Source organism: Camelus bactrianus, chromosome 17 (genome assembly GCF_048773025.1).
Source record: "Camelus bactrianus isolate YW-2024 breed Bactrian camel chromosome 17, ASM4877302v1, whole genome shotgun sequence".
Taxonomy (NCBI): Eukaryota; Metazoa; Chordata; class Mammalia; order Artiodactyla; family Camelidae; genus Camelus; species Camelus bactrianus.
In genome coordinates, this window is record NC_133555.1 from 33832276 (window position 1) to 33851762 (window position 19487).

The 19487-nt window shown below is 59.1% G+C and overlaps 2 protein-coding genes across 6 annotated transcripts in view; one reads left to right on the forward strand and one right to left on the reverse strand.

Annotated features, from left to right (window-relative positions):
* Window positions 1–15902, reverse strand: part of RNF123 (ring finger protein 123) — a 29902-nt gene extending 14000 nt beyond the window's left edge. Inside the window, exons 1-24 of one of the 5 annotated variants that reach the window (XM_074344878.1) lie at window positions 15762–15902; window positions 12028–12145; window positions 11668–11752; window positions 8931–9010; window positions 8691–8785; window positions 8221–8275; window positions 8023–8108; window positions 7635–7721; window positions 7340–7407; window positions 7020–7145; window positions 6567–6681; window positions 6378–6482; window positions 5839–5976; window positions 5597–5689; window positions 5452–5525; window positions 4546–4663; window positions 4251–4350; window positions 3974–4035; window positions 3721–3792; window positions 3376–3496; window positions 2650–2751; window positions 1342–1448; window positions 735–933; window positions 232–377 (exon numbers count right to left, since the gene is read on the reverse strand). In XM_074344878.1, the coding sequence (XP_074200979.1) occupies window positions 232–377; window positions 735–933; window positions 1342–1448; window positions 2650–2751; window positions 3376–3496; window positions 3721–3792; window positions 3974–4035; window positions 4251–4350; window positions 4546–4663; window positions 5452–5525; window positions 5597–5689; window positions 5839–5976; window positions 6378–6482; window positions 6567–6681; window positions 7020–7145; window positions 7340–7407; window positions 7635–7721; window positions 8023–8108; window positions 8221–8275; window positions 8691–8785; window positions 8931–9010; window positions 11668–11752; window positions 12028–12109 (2316 nt within the window). In that variant the 5' untranslated portion in view covers window positions 12110–12145; window positions 15762–15902. Of the gene's footprint in view, window positions 1–231; window positions 378–734; window positions 934–1333; window positions 1449–2649; window positions 2752–3375; window positions 3497–3720; window positions 3793–3973; window positions 4036–4250; window positions 4351–4545; window positions 4664–5451; window positions 5526–5596; window positions 5690–5838; window positions 5977–6377; window positions 6483–6566; window positions 6682–7019; window positions 7146–7339; window positions 7408–7634; window positions 7722–8022; window positions 8109–8220; window positions 8276–8690; window positions 8786–8930; window positions 9011–11667; window positions 11753–12027; window positions 12146–13424; window positions 13798–13831; window positions 14801–15761 lie in introns of those variants that run through there. The other 4 variants (XM_074344882.1, XM_074344877.1, XM_074344881.1 and 1 more) reach the window with 4 other exon arrangements.
* On the forward strand, window positions 14667–19410 carry MST1 (macrophage stimulating 1). Its single transcript, XM_074344884.1, has 18 exons — window positions 14667–14806; window positions 15472–15619; window positions 15700–15812; window positions 15896–16010; window positions 16093–16229; window positions 16307–16427; window positions 16574–16692; window positions 16873–17041; window positions 17219–17349; window positions 17436–17538; window positions 17653–17789; window positions 17882–17917; window positions 18003–18123; window positions 18274–18351; window positions 18502–18648; window positions 18724–18830; window positions 18929–19068; window positions 19176–19410. Exons 1-18 carry the CDS (start codon window positions 14755–14757, stop codon window positions 19335–19337), a joined length of 2136 nt encoding a protein of 711 aa, XP_074200985.1. The 5' UTR covers window positions 14667–14754; the 3' UTR covers window positions 19338–19410.
* The last annotated feature ends 77 nt before the right edge of the window (window positions 19411–19487 follow it).

A 19487-nucleotide genomic window follows, 5' to 3' on the forward strand; every position in this document is an offset into this window, starting at 1 on the left:
CATGCAGGTTTCTCCAGCCTGGACCCCTGCCCCACCAAACCCTCAACCTAAGGCCCAGGACAGCCCCCTCCCACAAAAGTCAACCAGGTCAGGCCCAAATGGCACTGGCAGAAACCAGTCATGCTGTGGCATATGCTTGTGTGCAGTCATACAGGCACCCGACACGTGTGCACATGTGCATCACACAAACACGCAGAACCATGACACGCGCAGGGACCAGTGGTGTGAGACCTTGCCCAGCTGCTGGTGAACGCTGAGGTTATACATCATGACAGCACCGTCCAGGACTTCCAGCAGGGAGTTCTCGGTGAGAGGCTGCTCAGGCTCCTCAGGGGGCCGCCCCAGCAGCAGGCCCTCGTTCCAGTGGCTGCCCTCGACTAGGGAGCAGGAGAAGAGCAGGGTCAGAGGCAGGGGCAGGGTCACTCCAGTTCCCTAAGCCTATGGAGCTGGGATGGGCCTCAAAGCAGGAGAAGGAAGCCCTCTCCCCCAGCCTGAGCCCAAGGAGGGACCTGCAGGAAAAATGTGGAGGGAGGGGCAGGGAAGGTGCTGCATGCCAGGACCTATTTCTAGAGCATCGATTTCCTGCCTTCAGAGTACACTTCCCACGACCTTGAGACACTGCCAGGCCACAGGACCAGGAGGGAAGGGGGTGGATTCTGGGTTTGTTCAGGGTGGGGAGCTACACAGGGCAGAAGCATCCTTCAGTGCCATGCCTGGCCCTGCCTGGCACCTACTGTCCTCACGGGTCCTCTGCTCTGCGCTCAGCGTGCGGACCTTCACTTTCTCCGAGGTGCTCAGAGGCCGTCGGGGAGTCATCAGGCTCACAGCTGCTGTGCTGAGGAAGCGGTTGGCTCGGCCCAGGGTTGGAGAACTGAGCCAGCCGGGCCGAGGCAGGGGCAGCGAGCCCCCTATGGCCAGGGCCTGCATGGGGCGCTGTGGTGGAGAGAGGAGGCCAGACGCCACTCAGCTCCCCGGGACCTGGGGCCCCTTAGGGCTCCCTGGATTCATGGAGCTGGGGAACGGGACAGTGAGAGAGCACCGGCTGGCTGGGCAGGAGGCCTCGCAGGGCCCCATTTACCACTGAACCTGCGCCTCACCCTCCACCCACTCCAACCCAGCTTTCACTTAGCATCCCAAGGCCCTGTGTCTCCCAGGGACTCTGTGGCAGGAGGCGTTCCCCACTGCATCCCCAGCAATTCATGCCTCCACCTACAGCAGGGGAACCAGCCTGGTGAGAAGCTCCTAGCCTGCACGGAAGGGGAGATGGCCCCGTGTGACACCCCTGCCCTTGATAGTGGGACAGCCCAACACGAAGCCCCCTGCCCGCCCCTACCGCGGCACCTGGGCCGCAGCCGGGGCTGGCTCCTCATCCTCGTCCAGGTCATCCATGGTGGCTGCCTGGAGCTCCAGTGGGTCGATCAGGATGTTGGCCTTGGTGGCAAGGTCATCTGGGAGGAATGGCAGAAGGGCTCTCAGGCCAGTGGAGGGGTGAGGGGTCACAGGTGGAACTGCTCAGGACAGCGAGAGGGCACTGGCTGGCTGGGTAGGAGGCTCTGCAGGGTCCCATTTATAACTGTGCCTGGGCCTCCACCCCTCTACTCCAACCCATCCTTCATCTTCCATCTCAAGGCCCTGCGTCTTGCAGGGTAAGTCCTGCTGAGTGAGGCAGGAGGCATTCCCCATCACACCCCATCATTCCCTCTGTCTTTATTTCCATATCCTCACACTCTCCAGCGCCCCTCTACTTCTCTGACTGTTCCACTGTTGCCTTCCTTGTCCTGCCCCCAACACAGAAGGAGGTCCAGAGCTGCCCAGGCCTCTCCTTGCCTCACTCCAGGCTTCATCCCACCTTTACGCTGACAGCCAAACCCACCATCTCTGCCTCCAGCCCAGGCTGTGGTCCTGGCTGCGTCACTGGAACCTCAAGCACATCAAACTTGTCATCTCCTGCAGCTCCTCTCCCTGATGGTGCCCCATCCCCACAGCCTCCCTCCCCTTCACCCGTGCCCTCCCCACTTCCTGCTACCTGGACAACCGGCCTGTCCCCGTGCTCGGCCCTTGCACTCCACCCTCCACACCGCAGCAGCCAGAGGGAGCTTCCTCCCACACAGACCCCTGACCTCACTCCTTTACCCTTAAGACCTTCCAAAGCTACCCCTGCCCTGGAAGGAGCCTACACTCTCTTTGCAGCTCCCAAGGCCCTCAGACTCTGCCCTTGAGACCCCTTGCCTCTCACTTCCTCTCCAGCACAGCAGCTGCTTCTGTCTCCAGGCCAGGCTGGGCCATTCCTGGCACTGCTGCCATTGCTCACACCGTGCTCTCAGCCCTCTGCACCGCGGCCACTTGAGCTCAGGCAGCAAATGCACACAACCCCACCGCACCCCTCCCCAAGATCCCATGGTTCCCTCCTCCACCCGCACAGCTGCCCCCTATTTCATTACAGGGCTCCTAGATGTCCTCTGGGGCGGATGCACAAGGGAAGGAATGGATGGACCCAAGACCTGAGGCAGAGTGGCCCATCAGTCTCCTGTGGAGCAGGGTGAGACTCGGGAGCCCTCTGGTGGACACAGCGAAACTCAGCGCTCACAGCGGAGATGGCTCAGGGCCTCCCCACCCTGCCCGGCTCACTGCCCACGGGCCTGCACGTACCTTTGAGGGTCTTCCGAAGATGCGAGAGGAGGCCTCCAAGACGCTGTAGGTCGAAGTAGTCTACCTTGCCATTATAGAAGACTTGGGGAGGGATGTAGGCCTCTGCAATGAGTTGGGAGGCCCAGCCAGCAGTCAGAGCCCAATAGGAAGACCCTCCGAGAGGCCCCCCCTCTACTCTGGCTCAGTACAGAGGGTACCCAGGCCTTGGCCTCCTGCCTGACTAAGCTTCCCCTACCACCCACCCTCTACCATTTCACCTCAGTGCCAGCAACTGTATAGCTTAGGAGGAAGGGGGCATTCTTGGCTGCAGGTCACTCAGGGGAGAGCCAGAGAGGGCCCTGATCCAGCCCCATGGGAGACCCCCCCAACCCAGGCTCCCACTGACCCTTGAGGACTCTCTCCCACACAAACACAGGACCCCCAGCACCTCAGAGCCCACCTAAGGCATCCCTGACAAGGGACTGCTGAGGGCTGGGCAGGCAAGGACTAAGAAAATGGGCCAGTACAGGACAGGAACCTGCAGGGACCATCAGAGCAAACACGGGCTCAGCAGTCGTAGAGTACAGGGTACAGGGCTCCTGCGACCCGGTGGGGAGGACTCAATAAGGCAGGAGGCCAGGGCAGCTTCCGCCAACCCCGCCCTCAGCCAGCACTCCACAGCAACACCAGGGACTGCCCTGTGCCTGCCTCCACTCAGCCTCTGACTGAAGGCCCGGCCGCACTCACCCTCACTGAAGGACGCACGGGGGTTCGAAGCCTTGTATTCATCCCAGTAGTGGCGCAGGGCTGAGATCAAGCGATGCAAAAAGCAGACCATGTACTCGGGTGGGCAGAGCATGGGCATGTTCTGCAGGTATAGGGTGGAAGACACTCATTAGTGCAGCCCAGAGGCCAGCCCACTCCTCGTCCAAGGCCCTGCCCCAGGACCCTGGGCTGAGTGTGGAGGGCAGCGGGACAGGGGAGGAATAGGACTAGGCAGGGATGAAGCAGGCGGAGAGGGGCCAGAAGCCCAGGTGCAAATGCTGTGACACAGCCAGGGGGCCGCGGTGGGCTGGCCTGGTGGATACCTACCCCCCGGCCATTGGCATTCTCTTGCAGAAACTTTCGGAACTTGGTCAGGAAAATGTACCTAGAAGCTTCACCCTTCAGCGGAAGGAAAAAGGAGGCTGGGATGAGCTGAGGATACTGACCCCAGACTGGACTAGCTCAGTGTCCTGCCCTGCCCCAGGCAGCCGAGCTAGCCCGGCCTGCTGGGTCTCCAGGAACAGCCTGGCACTCCTTCCCACCAGGGACCCAGGCAGGGGTCTGGGAGTCAGTCACTCACCCCATTTTCATCTTTATTGTTCAACAGTAGCTTTAGGATCTGGACCTGTAGTTCTTCCACCACTGAGGGTTGAGTAGGGTAGAGAACAGTACAGCCACCTTAGGCAGAGCCTGGCCTTCAGGCTCCCAGGGATGGGAAGGGGTAGCAGGTTTAGACCAGGGCTCTACCACCAGGGTTCCCTGAGCCCAACCTAAGCACAGGGACTACCAGGTGCCCCCAAGTACGTGTGCACACAAATCCTCCACCCCCTACCCAGTGCCCGAGGCAGGCGGCTGACCTTCAATGCGCTTCTTGAGCCTTTGGCAGCCCCGTTCATAAGCGCGCCGCCGGAGCCGCTCCTCCGCTGTCTCATCCTTCATCTCCTTACTCTCTCTGCCCTGGGCAGGGGCAGGGGTAGGGGGATGGAAGCTGGCAAGACTCAGCCAGGGCTTACCCAGGTCTACGTCAGACAAAAGACCCCCACTCCCTCCCCCAGAGCAGGAAGGGGCCTCACGGGCTGAGTGCCAGGCAGCTCAGATACCCTGGGCTGGCCCTCACTGTGACCGCGGCCCACCCCACTCAGGTCTGCCCACCTCCCTGCTGGAGCGGTGGGGCCACCAGGTGGTGGGGATGAGCTCCTGCAGGCCAGCCTCCTCCACACGCAGGGGGCTCTTGATATAAAAGAAGACAACGGACCGGAGCACGTCGAAGCTGGTGGTCGTCAAGGAAGAGCTATGCTCACTACAGATGCCCCACGCCCCCTCGTGAGTCTTCCCTGGGAAGCCCTCCCAAAACCTGCCCACCTCCGGGTGTGCCCACCATGGCTCTCCCACTCCCCGGGGTGCCACTGCTGCTCTGTGCCCGTATCCCTGACGGTGAACCTGGAGAAAGAGCTGTGGCCGTCAAACCCCCAAGCCCAATTCCCAGCAGGGACACAAGAAAAGCTTGTCACAGGAACAGATGACTGTGGTACAGGCTGGAGAGAGGGCCCAGCAGCCTCTCCATTGGTTTCTGCCTTTTGGAGGCTGAGGACCCCAAGAGAAAAGACAGCAGCTAGCACAGGCTTTCCAGCCAGGGGCCTGAAGCTCTGCTCTCCCTCCTACTCCTGCAGTTCTCCACAGTTTTGGGAAACAGGAGCTGACTCCTTAAAGATCTCGTAGGAGCCCTCACCGTGGAATCAGATAAAAATGCAGCGCTTTGGCTGAAGAGGGTAGGTCCTGGCAGCACCCCCATACCTCCGTGCAGCTCAAGAGCCTGCAGCCATCTGGAAATCCCTGCTCAGGCTGGCCAGCCAGCTGGGTCCTTTGCTCTACCCTCCCTGCTCTGGAGAGAAAGTGCTGGGAAGGCTGGGTCTTGGAACAAGGACTCACATCTTGGGTGGCTCTGTCCTCCTGAGCCTCCACAGGGACCCGTGGCCAGAGGCACACCACCCTCCCTGGCCTCTGCTGACCCCAGAGGGCACCACACATTTGGCCTGCCTGGCAGCAAGGGGAGGATACAGGACGTTGTTAAGCAGAAATTTGCGGGACTTCTGATGACTCAGGATGGCGATAGTGAGCCGCAGGTAGCGGATCTGTGGGGAGAGGGTGCTCAGAATGGGCTGGGGAGGCCCAGGGAGCTCAGGGCAGAGGCTGGAGCTCCTACCTGCAGGCCCAGGTCTGGGACGATGGGTGAGAATCGGTACAGCCGCAACAGGGACATCATCAACTGCTTGAGGCAATCCTGTACCTCATAGTCCTAGAAGGGGGAGGCCAGGCTGCACACCTATGCTGAGGGCCGGCTCTGGGAAAGCCATTGGTGGGGCCTTCTCCAGCACCCTCCCTGTACCTCCCCCATCTCAGTGGAGGCTGACATCCCAGCCTGGGGCTTGAGGTCTGACGCCTCACCTCCATGAAGAGCCACAGAAGGTCCAGGACCTGGTGCATCACAGAATGCGCCTGCGCCTGCGCCTGTGCAGGGGTGCCTGCCTCCACGATGCCCAACATGAAGCTCACAAGCACAGCCTCCACCAGGTACACCTGGCGCTGCACCGAGGGTGGGCACTGGTGAGGCGGTGGCCTTCTGCCCCACTCAGCGTCCCCCTGCCCTGGCTGGTGGCCAAAGACTCTTGGGCCCCTTCAAGCAGCCTCAGGACATAGATGAGCCCTTCCAGGGTCTGACTGAGACACAAGAAAGCCCACTGTCCCACAGCCCTCCTGGGGCTTTGCACATGCAGTTCCCATGGCCTGTGATCTCATCACCCCTTGATCTTCTTTCCAGGATGTCCCCTGACACCCTCAGCTGGAAGCGTCTCCTCATTCCCTTGGTGACATCTTTGAGGCCTGAGGCGCCCGACGGGATGGTTCTGTCACACGCCTCAGCATCCCAGCCCCCAGCACAGGCGTTTCTACCGCGGCCTGCCCCCCACCACACCATGGCCCCTCACCAAGAGAGGTGCGAAGTGATGGAAGATGTGGGCCAGTGTGAGGAGGATGGTGGGCTGTCCCTGCAATTGCCACTCAGAGATTTCCTTTTCCACCAGCTGCCCTTCCTGTGTATGAAGGAGGAGGGAGGATTGTGAGGGGCAGAGGGCAGTGGCAAGCCCCCAGCTCAGCTGGCCCAGACTCTGGCTCACCACGGGGTCCAGTTCCACGCTGAGCACTGCCCGGAAGCAGCCCAGCAACTTCTGCGCCCGCATCAGGTCAGTGCACGGTGGGTCCTGCAGGGGCCGGTAGCCCGCCACCGGGTAGGTGCCACAGAGTTAAGCCAGCAATGCCTGATCTGTGGCTCAGAACACCCACCCCTCCCTCCAAGACTCCTGGGGCAGGGCCTGGTTCACACCACAACTCTCCCACTTCTCTGCGGAATGAAACTTCTCCTGCCGCTTCACATTCATCTGTCCAACGGAAACAGTAATGGTACCCACCTAACAAGGTTGCTGCAAGAATCACCCTTGGCACCTGCCTAAGCTGTACCCTACTCACTCCTCATGGCAGCAGGGCCCACCACCTGCTCACAGAGCTCCTGGAGCAGGGAGCCCCCAGTCCCAGCTTCCCAGCAGCCCACAGTCTTTTTCACAAAAGGATATCGCAGGGGACGGCTGCCAAAGTTGAAGGCCACGGACTCTTTGAAGGAGAGGCTGATGGCTGGGAAGTAGGCCATGCCCAGACCCCTGGATAAGTTCTCAAAGGCGGTGCCCAGTGACACACCATTCCTGGAGCAGAAGGGAGGGCCTGTGAGCCATTTCTAAGAAGAATGTGGCCGAAATGGACCTGTGAACCAGCCTGTTGGGGCTGCCCACCCTTAGGTGACCAAAACCAGCCTGGCCCCCTTCCAGGGTCCAGGAAACTGAGGGCAGCTTGGGGAGGCCCCAGAGGCCAGGCCTGTGGATAGAGGCAGGAGACTCACAGGCAAAAGGACAGAGTGCCATCATCCAGGTCGATCAGGCAGCTCACGATGTCCCCCGCTGCCCACGCCTGCCAGGGGAGGAGGCCTTACAGATGTGCAGAAGCCCAGCAGCCTGCCCACTCTGCCCCCAGAGCTGTGTCTCCACTACCACTCAGGGGAGACCGGCCATAAGGGCAGAGGACCTGAGTCCCATCCCCTCCCTGGTGCCCTACACTCCCTCACAGCTGCCCAGGGGTTCCCACCAAGCTGTGGGGATGGACACAGGGCGCGTGGGCTGCAGGGGCTCCGCCCTCACCTTGCCGTAATTCGTCGTGGTCACATTCCACTTGCGCACCCTGTTGCCGTCGTAGGCATAGGAGTTGTGTGTATCTCCAACCCCCTCCTAGGGAGAAGTGTCCATGAGGTCTGAGTGAGGTGGAGGGGGCAGAGCCAGAGCCTGCCAGCCACCAACCTTGAACCCTCATGGCTCTACAGAATGGGGCTGATGCTCTGAGGGGAAAAAATGAGAGCTGTTTTGGGCTGGGTTGCCCTGGGATGGGGTGGGACACATCCCTCCTCCAGAAAGCAGTCCAGGTTAGGGTGCTGAGCAGACCCTATGTGGGCTGGGATTGGGCGGTTGCCTAAGCCCCGAGGAGGCTGGGTGCAGTGGAAGGTCTCCCTAGGGGGGCCCCTCCCACACGCACCTCCTGATTGAAGCGGCAGTTGATTGTGCACCAGCCAATCTGCATGAGCCCCTGGGAGGAGATGAGCACCTCGTAGACCCATTTCCCTGGAAAAAGGTACGTCAGACCCAGCAGGGAAACAAAGACTGCCTCCTGCCTCGGGTCTGGGCCCTCAAACTTCCTTCCAATTCCCCAGGCCACAGCAGGGCATGGTCTCACCTTTGTACACGCACGTGGTGGAGCGGATAGTACCGAAGTTGCTGTGTCCAATGACCTGGGTGAAGAGCAGGGGCAGTGAGCGTCCTCCCAGGCACACAGGGTGACTCCCCAAGGGAGAATAGCCCCATCCCAAGTCAGCTCGCCTTGGTGGTGGTGCCCGTTGTAGCCCACGCTGCACTGTGCCTGAACATGGCAGGAGGGCCTAGGCCTGTGTCAGGAAGGATTCTGGGCCAGGAGCATGAGAGGAGGGGCTCATAGTTGTTTTGGGAAGACCTTGGGGCTGGGGTCACACCAAGAGGGTTTCAGGGCTATGTTAGGAAGGTTTGGGGGCCAGGGATGCAATCGGCCACATCAGGAGGGGTTTGTGGCTACAGCCCCATCAAGAAAGATAGAGAGACCAGGGCCATATTAGGAGGATCTAGGGGCTGTGTCAGGAGGAACTTGGATCCGGACGCTTTGCTCTCGCTCACCCCTAGGAGGTCATCATCCACCAGAAGAAGCCCCTCGAAGCCACCTGTGTGGTCCAGGACCACAGTGGATGGACCAAGCCGCCCTTCAACCTGTCCTGAAAAGGAGAGAGGTGGGTGTGGGTTGCACACGGCCCAGAGTCTGACAGATGCAGAGTGCACTGAGCCCCCCAGGGCGGCAGCCCCAGGTCCCCTAGGGCCCAGCCCTGGCTCCCCAACCACATTCCAGAAGCTATTACATACCCTGGCTCTCTTCATTCTCATTGTCCACATGCAACAGCTGCTCCAGATGCTCTGGCAGGTTCTGGAAGTTCAGGAGTTTCCTGGGGAGAGTAAGAGGCTGCGAGGGGCCCAAAAGTCCTTGAAACCAGCCAGATGACACAAACCCCTCTCCCATTCCCTTTCCCCTGAGCCTCAGAGAATGGCTACCCAGACTCCAGAAAAAGGGTTGTGCCAGTCCCAGATTCTGGCATGCTGGGGGTCAGAAGACTGGAATATCTGCTAAATTAAAAATTATGACCAATCCAATTTGGTGCACTTCAGGACTATTAAAACAAGGGGGGCGGGGTGCCTTTCTAAGGCTTAATCCCTTCATCTATAAAAATGGAAAAACAGCTGTCTGTCAGAGGTGCTATGAAGATTCCAAGGAATAATGCTCCCTGCGTAGCCCATAACCTGCCCACTCTTGAAGGTGGGCGAGGAAGGCTGGGAGAAGTGCTGATGCCCAAGATGGTCAGTACCAAGATCATCCAGTCCAGTCCTTGAACCCTGGTGTGTGGTCCCAGCCAGGGAAGCCTGTGTGTTGACCCAGACACGTCCTGGGAGGATGAAGAGCTCAGCCCTCTTAGCTGCTGGCTGGCTCGGTCCTGTACTCACCTCTATAGGAGAGGAGAGCACACGGCCTGCCACCTGCCCCAGCCAAAGGGGCTGGGAAAATCTGAGTGACTCCCTTATCCTCCCAGCACACATGCCCAGAGGAAAAAAGGCTCTGTCTAATGTCGGCCAGCTCAGTCCTGAGTTCAGCTGCTAAGAATAGCAGGGAATTGGGTGTCAGTAACTAGCGGGGATCAAAGAGCAGAGGCCTGATGTCCATCTGGATCCAGTCCACAGACTGCTGGCACCCATTCTTCCATCTCTAATCCTGGCTCCAACCCCAGTCATCCTCCTACAGAGTAGGCTCTGGAAGGGGGCGTAGGTGGACCAAAGCCCCAACTTTCTAGCAAGCTAGCTTCGACCCGGCACAGGGGCCAAATGTTCCCCTGCCATGAGCTACTAATGACCTGGAGCTGCAAGAAGTGGAGATACATGAAGCCTCCCACCGACTCCTGCTGAGCCCCAGGTCAAGGCCAGGGAGCACTCTTGCAAATGGGTGCCAGGCCAGTAGCATGGAAAGCTGTAGCCAACCTCATCTCTGAATACCCTATTGGGTCCGTAGATAAAGGAGGCTTCCTCAGCAGTATTTCTTACAGGCCCACACTTGGAAGGGCTGCTCTAGTCTTGCGTCTGCTCTCAAGAGCAGTTATGGGTGGCCAGCCTGAGACTCAAGCCTCACTAGGTGCCGGCAGCATTGCCCATTTGGCCAACCCCAGCACTCGCCTGCCCTTTCTGGACTGCCTAGATTCCAGCCCAGGACTCTGCATCCACACAACCCTGACTAATGGCTCTGCCACCTGCTCTCCCTCCTGGCAGCCATGGCCCCAGTGGCAGCAGGATGGCTTCTGGTATCATATGAGGTAGGGATCAGATGGCCCTGGGAACAGGCCAGGACTAGGGTTGGGGTGGAGGTGGGTAGCAGCCCTGAACAAGCAGAAACCCTCGGCCGTCACAGCTGCTTAAATGGAACAGGCAACAATGCTGCCCTTTGTGCCCACCCAGCGGGCAGAGGTTGTGACAGACCAGCCCTGGCTGGCAAGGGGGCTGAACTATAGAGACCCCCATGCCTCACTGCAGGGAGGAAGAATGTACAGGTCCCACTGGAGAAGTAATTCAGCAACAGTCTAAAGAGTGATTGCAGTTCAAATACTCCAGCCACATGATTCCAACCCTGGGCATCCAAACAGCATTGTTCATAAAAACAAAAGCTCCTCCAAACCAGGACAGCGCTCAGGGATACGGCAGACTCCAGGCCCTAAAAGATGCCCACATGCCCCAGCCACTGTAATACAGAAAAATCTGTAATGCAGAAAAACACTCAGAACACCATCTGATAACAAAGATAAGACTTTCCTAAATATTTTTGGAGGGACATGTTCATGGGACACATCTGTGGCAGTGATGATTTCACACGTTATCCATATTAAAACTTACTGGATTATATACTTTAAATACATGTAGTTTACTGTATAAATATTCCTCAATAAAAGTTTGTTTTAAGGAGCTGAAATTGACAAAAAGTTTTAACAAACTTTCCATACAGCACAATCCAAACTACATACATCTTGATATAAAGGAAACAGAAAGGAATCACACTCAAATGGTCATGTTAACATAAGATGACAGATGCTTCTTCTTTGTCTGTTTCTAAGTTTCTGCTAAAGTGCACCTGTAACTTTGACATAAGCTAAACTTAAATATATTACATAAGCAACGAAAAAAGCTGGTAGGGTCTGTGCTTCATAGATCCAAGCAGAGGCTACAGAGGGCCAGGGTGGGGCAGAGGTGAGGGCAGGTGCACACTGGACCAGATGCTGAGTGGGGAGTACTCAGGTGTGAAGTGCTATGATGAGTGCTGAGTGCACACCACTATGCCCCTACCCTCTGCTCCATCCTCAGAAGGAAGGTACTAGCACTGCCAGGGGAAAAGAAGAAGCGGGGTCCAGAAGGCAGACTCTCTGGCCGCAGGTGTCACAGCCAGGAGTAGCAGAGTGAGAATGGAGCTCAAGCCAGCCTCCCCAGAGCCCAGGCCCCCTTCCCTACAATGCCACCCCCAGCCTCTGGTCTGGTCCCTCAGGGAGAGGAGGGGCAATCCCCCGGGCCATACCTGCTGGTGGCTGCTGTGGGTGCCCGATCAGGAGAGGAAAAGATGCGGTGCAGGTAGTCATTCAGTAGCTTCTCATGCACGATGCCTGGGTCACAGATCAGAAGAGAGAGAAGGGACACATGGTCAGTGTGGCTCCCAGCTTCTCGTGGCCCCAGAGGCTCCTGGTCCCAGGTCCAGGGGTCAGAGAAGCAGTCACATTGGGTACCCTGCTCCATGGCTGCTGTCAGGGAAGAGGTGGCTCACAGTACAAGGGGTGCAGCAAAGCCTGAGACTCATTGGACCTGGGACCTTGCCACCTCTGTCTCTTCCTCCTTCTTCCCTCAACACAAGGAGCCTCCTCCCAGCCCTGCAAGCCCTCACCTGCGACCCTGGATTTCTCCGCATCTGAGGTCAGCCTGTAGCTCTTGCGGGAAAAAGACATGCTGGCCCCTTTGGATGCCATCTTTCATCGTTTGTGGGCAGCCAGTGGTCCTGGGGGCTGAAGCAGAGGCAAAGCCTGTCTATTCAAAGCTAGTCAAAGGCCCTCACACTGACCTCAGTCTTGGGGTGTCAGGAGGCTTGGGAGCAGGTGAAGCCAGTGCATGCACGCACGTGCGGGCACACACACACACACACACACTAACCCAGGGCACAAGAAAGCAGTGGCCTCCAGCTTCCTACACAGGGAGGGTGAGTCGGGTTCTGGGCCCATGTTACAGGGCCCCAGCATGTCCCAGGGCTCACACAGGGCCTGACACAGAGCAGGTGATAGATATATGTTTGTTAAACTAAATGAAATGCCTCAACCCAGTGGGAAATCAGATCAAAGTGTCTAAAGTGAGGTGGCCTAGGGGAAGAGCCCATGTATCCTTCTCAGTGGTAAGCCACACTGGGTCCATATCTGGAAGAGAGAACCCAAACCAAGCCAAGTCCACTGTCCAAGGCCTTGTCCATCTCCAGCCACAAGTCCTGCTGACACCCAAGGCCAGGACCCCCTTCCTCAGTTCCAGGATCATCCCTTCTCTATTCCAAAGGCCTGCTAGCTTTCCTTTTCGCACTTACAGACAGTCTCCCACCCCATCACAGCATCACCCTTGCCCATTCAAAGACTCCACTGGTCTTCCCACTGCTGTCCATTCCTCAAATATCATGGTGTTGCTACAGCTGCTTCAGAAGCTGCACTAAATTGCTAGTGCCAGCCTCAAAGATCTAGAGCTGTGCTGTACAACACAGTAGTTACTAGCCACATGTGGCTACTTAAATTTGAATTAAATTTCTAAAAATTTAAAAATCAACTTCTCAGGCACTCTCCCATCTGAGTGAAACAGATCCCACTCTGTCTATGGAGTGTGTAACTACTTTTACTTTAAATTAATCACCTAACCCCCAAACCTCGTGGCTTTTCCCTTCTGAAAGAGCCTGCACTCTATGGAGTATGTATCTCTCTAAATAAGTCTACGTTTACTCAAAAAAAAAAAAATCAATTTCTCAATTATATTAACCACATTTCACGGATTTTGTGGCCAGTGATTATGAGACAAGACACCGAACAAAAAGAATATTTCCATCATCACAGAAAGTTCTATCAGCTGGTTTAGAGCCTAGCCCTCGAGCAATACCTTAGACAGCACTCTTTTCTCTTATCTCACCCCAAACAGGTCCAGTGCTCCCGCCACACACCCTTGCTCACTCACGGTCCGCACCACGCCTGCCCCTCGGGAAAGTGACTTCCCACCCTACCGCCCACCGCAGGCAACCATGACCGCTGTCCCTCTCACTCCAGAACAGGTCCAGGACAGGTTAGACGTGGTCGCTCATCTGAGGAGCAAACCTTCCATCCACCCCGGGTGTCAGGTGCTGAAGACCCAGATGAGAAGTAGATTTTGACTTTGCTCGGGGGCTCCCTGCCACGTCGATCCTGTTCAGCCGCGCAGAGGAATCAGGGCTCAGAACAGAACCGACCCCATCTCGGAACCCAAGGACGTGAGGGTAGCGCTGGTCTCTGCCAAGTCGCCCCCGCCCGGCCCCAAGCTCCGGAGGCTCCTCCAGGACAACTCCAGCCCGGAGTCTCGCACTTTAGACTGCGACTCCCTGAGCGACGAGCACCCTCGCACTAGACAGGCCGAGGCCGCAAGGCGAGCCGCGGGGACCCACCCCACCCGGAGTTCAGCCGCCCCTCACTCACCCCTAGTGTCGGCCGCGGCGTCCCGGCTCACAACATCCGCCCAGCCTCTCGGCTACGGTGTCCGTCCAGGGCCAAACCGCGCGCCCGCCGCGCAAGCGCATTAGCCTGCGCAGGGCCTGCGCCGGGTGGGTGGGGGGGGGGCCTCCACGGCCTCCGGGATGTTCCCGGTGCCGCCTCGCTCCAGTGCCCAACCATCTCTGACCCCCGCCTGCGCCGGAGGAGCTCCTAGCACAGCCGTGTCGCAACTGTGTCCTGACTGGGAGACTTTGCTGCCTATTTCAACTCCTACCAGCTACTTGCAGACCCCACCCAGAGGTCCCCTAGGATGCCGGAAAGGCGGCTCCTCGCAGGGTCCCTGCTCCCTGTCACCCTCACCTCCATTCAGGCCTGACGGGTTGCCTCGCTCACCTTCCCTGGGATGGCACCTCCGGCGGGGCTAGGGGGGCCCTCTATCTGGGGCGTGGACAGACCCGCCTCCAGCAAAAGAGGCAGGCTGTTTTGGGGCTGGAGCAGGGAACGTTATCCACTTTACAGGGGAAGGCTGAGGCTCAGGCAACTTTAATATCACTGCCTCTGGCAGCAACCATGTCCACGCTGTCCTTCCCTTCAGAGAAGCCTAGGCTGCAGGGGGGCTCCACTCCCACTCCAGGGCACCTCAAGTGCCCCAATTAACCTTTCCAACACTGTCCACTACACAGAGAGGCCTCACAGGGGCTAGCTGTGCCGAAGTGAAGACCCTTGCCACCTCACCTAGGGGCTCTGACGTTGGCCCCACCCCCATTCCTGCCACTGGGTCTCAGGTCAGGCCCCATCAGGCCTAGAGTAGAGGTGTGGAGCCAGAGCCACCCAATCCCCTAGGGACAGGTTTCACAACTTCCCGGATGGGGCTGTAGTGGGTCACAGTGCAGCCTCCAGCCAGGAGGATGGAGCGGCTCCCACTCCTGCTGCTTCTGACGCAGTGCTCAGGGGCCCCTGGTGAGTGCCTTTACTGCCCCCTACCCTGCCCTAATCCCCCAGCTGCCTTCAGGAAGAGGTTGGCCCCAGGCCCATCCTGCTGTTTGAGCCAGGAGCTTACCTTCCTACTAGGCACAGAGCAGTGAGTGACCTTGGCTTCTTGCGTAGAGCTGGGCAGCCTGAGGAATAAACACACAGCCTATACAGGCTTGCGTTAGAACACCTGCTACAAGCCTACCGTAGCACTGAGGCAGTGATTTGGACCTCACGGATGCATGCACACATGCGGGCAGTTATCCTTCATGAGCCTGATTTAACTCTCTAACTTAGCAAACATCCTCACGCTAGTGAGAGTCCGGACTTGGAGTCAGAATACCTGGGTTGGGCCTCTGCCTAGTTAATATCATAGCTCTGAGCCTTCACATTCTCATCTGAGAAATGAGATGAGAAAAGCTCCACAGGTAAAGCACCATCACCCACTGCTCTCACAGAGTCAATGTATTACACCTGAGCCTAGTGCCTTGCCCACTAAACAAATGCACTAGTGATAACTACCACCTGTCCGGGCCTGCTTCTCCCACCCAAATACAGGGGTCTGACCCTTGAGGTCTATTCCAGAAGCCTTGTAGTTTGATCCCCTGAATTAGTAAAGTGTGGAGGTACTGATATGCATGCCCACCCTGCAGGGCAGCGCTCGCCCTTGAATGACTTCCAGGTGCTGCGAGGTACAGAGCTGCAACACCTGCTACATGCAGTGGGGTCCAGGCCTTGGCAAGAGGATGTAGCAGACGCTGAGGAGTGTGCAGGGCGTTGTGGGCCCCTACTCGACTGCAGGTGAGTGGCCACAGGAACCTAGGTAAGACTGTACTTAGGGAAATCTGGACACCGGGTGACCCTGTGCCTCCTTCTCCCAGGGCTTTCCACTACAACGTAAGCAGCCACGGTTGTCAACTGCTGCCATGGACCCAGCACTCACCTCATACACGGCTGCAGCGCTCCAGGCGCTGCGATCTCTTCCAAAAGAAAAGTGAGTGGCTGCGGAGAAGGGCAGGCTGAAGAGAGAGGTGCTGGGGCCCCAGGCCTTGTTGATCCTGGGTCTTGTGCTCCTAGGCTATGTTCGGACCTGCATCATGGACAATGGGGTCGAGTACCGCGGCACCGTGGCCATCACCGTGGGTGGCCTACCCTGCCAGCGCTGGAGCCTCAGGTTCCCCAATGACCACAAGTGAGACAGACAGCTCCCCTCTGTCCCTGCCGGCCTGGCGCTTGCTCCCGGCACGCACTGTATTGCTGCTCTCTAAACCCAGGTACACGCCCACGCTCCGGAATGGCTTGGAGGAGAACTTCTGCCGCAACCCGGACAGGGACCCCGGAGGTCCCTGGTGCTATACAACAGACCCTGCCGTGCGCTTCCAGAGTTGCGGCATCAAGTCCTGTCGGGAGGGTAAGTGGTTCCGGGTCAAGCCAGGGGCGGGAGTATGCCCACGCCGGTCCACGAACCCACCCGCCCCGTGTCTCCAGCCGCTTGCCTTCTGTGCAATGGCGAAGATTACCGTGGCTCGGTGGACCGCACCGAGTCAGGGCGCGAGTGTCAGCGCTGGGACCTGCAGCACCCGCACCCGCACCCTTTTGAGCCGAGCAAGTACGCGTGGGCGGGCTCCGCACGCGGGGGGCCGGACAAGGGGAGGGCCCAGGACTGCAGGGGCGGGGCGATGTGAGGCAGCGGTTGGGGCCAGATAGGGCCTGAGTCTCAGGAGAGTCTTGTTCATGCCCCGCTGCCGCCCCCAGGTTCCTTGAAAAAAATCTGGACGACAACTATTGCCGGAATCCGGACGGCTCGGAGCGGCCCTGGTGCTATACCACCGACCCACAGATGGAGCGGGAGTTCTGCGATCTCCCCCACTGCGGTAGAGCGCGAGGGCGGGGCCTGGGAGGGCACCTGGGACGCGTGGGGGCGTGGCCTTGCTGGGAAGAGAGGAGGGGCTGGGCGTGGCCCTGTGGTGGCCCAAAGAGCCTGCGGCTTCGCCTCAGCCCCACGCCGGGTCTAAGCTCCCTCTTGGGCTCCGACCGGTATCGGTCCATCCAAGGGTCCGAGGCACAGCCGCGCCACGAGGCCACGACACTCAACTGCTTCCGCGGGAAAGGCGAGGGCTACCGGGGCACGGTGAACACCACCGCCGCGGGCGTGCCTTGCCAGCGTTGGGACGCGCAGCACCCGCATCAGCATCGCTTTGCGCCGGAGAAATACGCGTGCAAGTGAGGTGGTGGGCCGCCGCTGGGGGCGTACTCCTGCTGGTGGGACCTGAGGGGGTCCCGGGCGGAGCTTGAAGGAAGGCGGGGTCTGGGGCGGGGCTGGAGGCTGGGCTCCCGGCCGAGGCTGGCTGACCGGTCCCTGGGCTGGGACCCACCGGGCTGAGCCGAGCACCTGCTCAGGGACCTTCGGGAGAACTTCTGCCGGAACCCCGACGGATCGGAGGCGCCCTGGTGCTTCACATCGCGGCCTGGCATGCGCGTGGCCTTCTGCTACCAGATAAGGCGGTGCGCGGACGACGTGCGGCCCGAGGGTAAGACCAGAGCTGGGGCTGGAGGCACGGAGCCGGAGGGCTAGGGAGAGAACCAGCTGACGGCCGCCTCCCTCTGCTTCCTGCAGACTGCTATCACGGCGCGGGGGAACTATACCGGGGTTCGGTCAGCAAGACCCGCAAGGGCGTCCGGTGCCAGCGCTGGTCTGCCGAGATGCCGCACAAACCTCAGTGAGTAGGTCCGCGCGCCCCGCCCCTCTTAGACTAACCCGCGGCGTTCTCAAACTGGAGCCCTGCGTTGGTTTGGCATTACCCTGCTATGATTTTGTCCCCTCTCCCACCTAGGTTCACACCCACCTCCGCCCCACAAGCGCAACTGGAGGAGAACTTCTGCCGGAACCCGGACCGGGATAGTCACGGGCCCTGGTGCTACACCACGGACCCGGGGACCCCGTTTGACTACTGTGCACTGCGGCGCTGCGGTAAGCACCCGCGACACTCCCCCGGGGCCCCGCCCCCAGCCTCCACCGCCAAAGGCTGGCTCCCTTAACGCGGCTGAACTTGGGTGTTTCAGATAATGACCAACCGCCGTCCATCCTGGAGCCCCCAGGTACGGGGCCAGGCGTGGGTTGCTGCCCCTTTAACCCCCATCTCCATCCAGTCGAGGGTTTCAATGAGCCCGTTCTATCCCCCAGACCAAGTGCTGTTTGCAGAGTGTGGCAAGAGGGTGACTCACCTGGACCCACGGCGCTCCAGGCTGCGTGTGGTGGGGGGTCAGCCTGGGAACTCACCCTGGACAGTCAGCTTGCGCAACCGGTGAGACACAACTGCCTGATCCCCCAGGAGGGGCTGAAGCTGTATCTTCTGTGCTATGTCAGTGGAGGGTGGGAAACTGTCCCTGGCCTCAGAGGCCTTAGCCAAGAGATGGCAGGCTGCAGGACTGTTTCCTAACCTGCACTCCTCCAGGCAGGGCCAGCACTTCTGCGGAGGCTCCCTAGTGAAGGAGCAGTGGGTACTGACTGCCCAGCAGTGCTTCTCCTCCTGGTGAGCCTCCCTTGGGTTTGGGGACCCAAGGGATCCAGTCCCAACCCCTTGCCTTCATCTCCCCCTTAGCCACCTTCCCTAGACAAGCCAACAGGGGAGTGTTGGGCAGCAGACTGAATCACGAATGATCTAGCAGAGCTTCTCTCCCAGCAACATGCCTCTCATGGGCTATGAGGTGTGGTTGGGCACCCTGTTCCAGAACCCGCAGCCTGGGGAGCCAGGCCTGCAGCGCGTCCCAGTGGCCAAGATGGTCTGCGGGCCCTCAGGCTCCCAGCTTGTTCTGCTCAAGCTGGAGAGGTATGTGACAAAGGGGTATGAGGTGGGACAGGGCCTTGTGGCCTCAGACCCTGAATGCCCTCATTCCTGCTGAAGACCTGTGACCCTGAACCAGCGTGTGGCCCTCATCTGCCTGCCCCCTGAGCGGTATGTGGTGCCTCCAGGCACCAACTGTGAGATCGCAGGCTGGGGCGAGACCAAAGGTAAGAGCACAGGGTAGGGGCAGGGACTGCTTTGGGCCAAGAGGCCCAGCTTTGGATCCCACCCACAGATCCTCTTCTTCCCATTCCCTTCACTGTAGGTACAGGGGACAACACGGTCCTGAACATGGCCCTTCTGAACGTCATCTCCAACCAGGAATGTAATGGCAAGCACCGAGGCCGCGTACGTGAAAGTGAAATGTGCACTGAGGGACTGTTGGCCCCTGTGGGTGCCTGTGAGGTCAGTGGCAGGGCCATTTGGCAAGCTGAAAATGTACTACTTTGCCCCCATGGGGGCTGGTCTCTGCCATGGCCCCAGCCCCCCTCACCAGTTCTTATACCTATCAGGGTGACTACGGGGGCCCACTTGCCTGCTTTACCCATGACTGCTGGGTCCTACAGGGAATTATAATCCCCAACCGAGTGTGCGCACGGCCCCGCTGGCCAGCCATCTTCACACGTGTCTCTGTGTTTGTGGACTGGATTCACAAGGTCATGCGGCTGGGCTAGGCCCAGCCTCAATCCTGTGTGCCTTGGGGAGGATGAAGCTATCTGTCAGACATAAAGCCACCTTTCTTCTTTATGCCTCTGAAGGGTGCTTCTTAGCCTCTGCTTCTAGGGCATGAACTGGCAACACCTCCTTAGGGCCTGGGTGGCTCG

Excerpts from the sequence above, each read along its gene's own strand:
- MST1 (XM_074344884.1), top strand. The coding sequence starts at position 14,755 with ATGGAGCGGCTCCCACTCCTGCTGCTTCTGACGCAGTGCTCAGGGGCC. Across the intron at positions 17,042-17,218 it reads CCGGAGAAATACGCGTGCAA|GGACCTTCGGGAGAACTTCT; the intron begins GTGAGGTGGTGG and ends GCACCTGCTCAG. Across the intron at positions 19,069-19,175 it reads CCCCTGTGGGTGCCTGTGAG|GGTGACTACGGGGGCCCACT; the intron begins GTCAGTGGCAGG and ends TATACCTATCAG.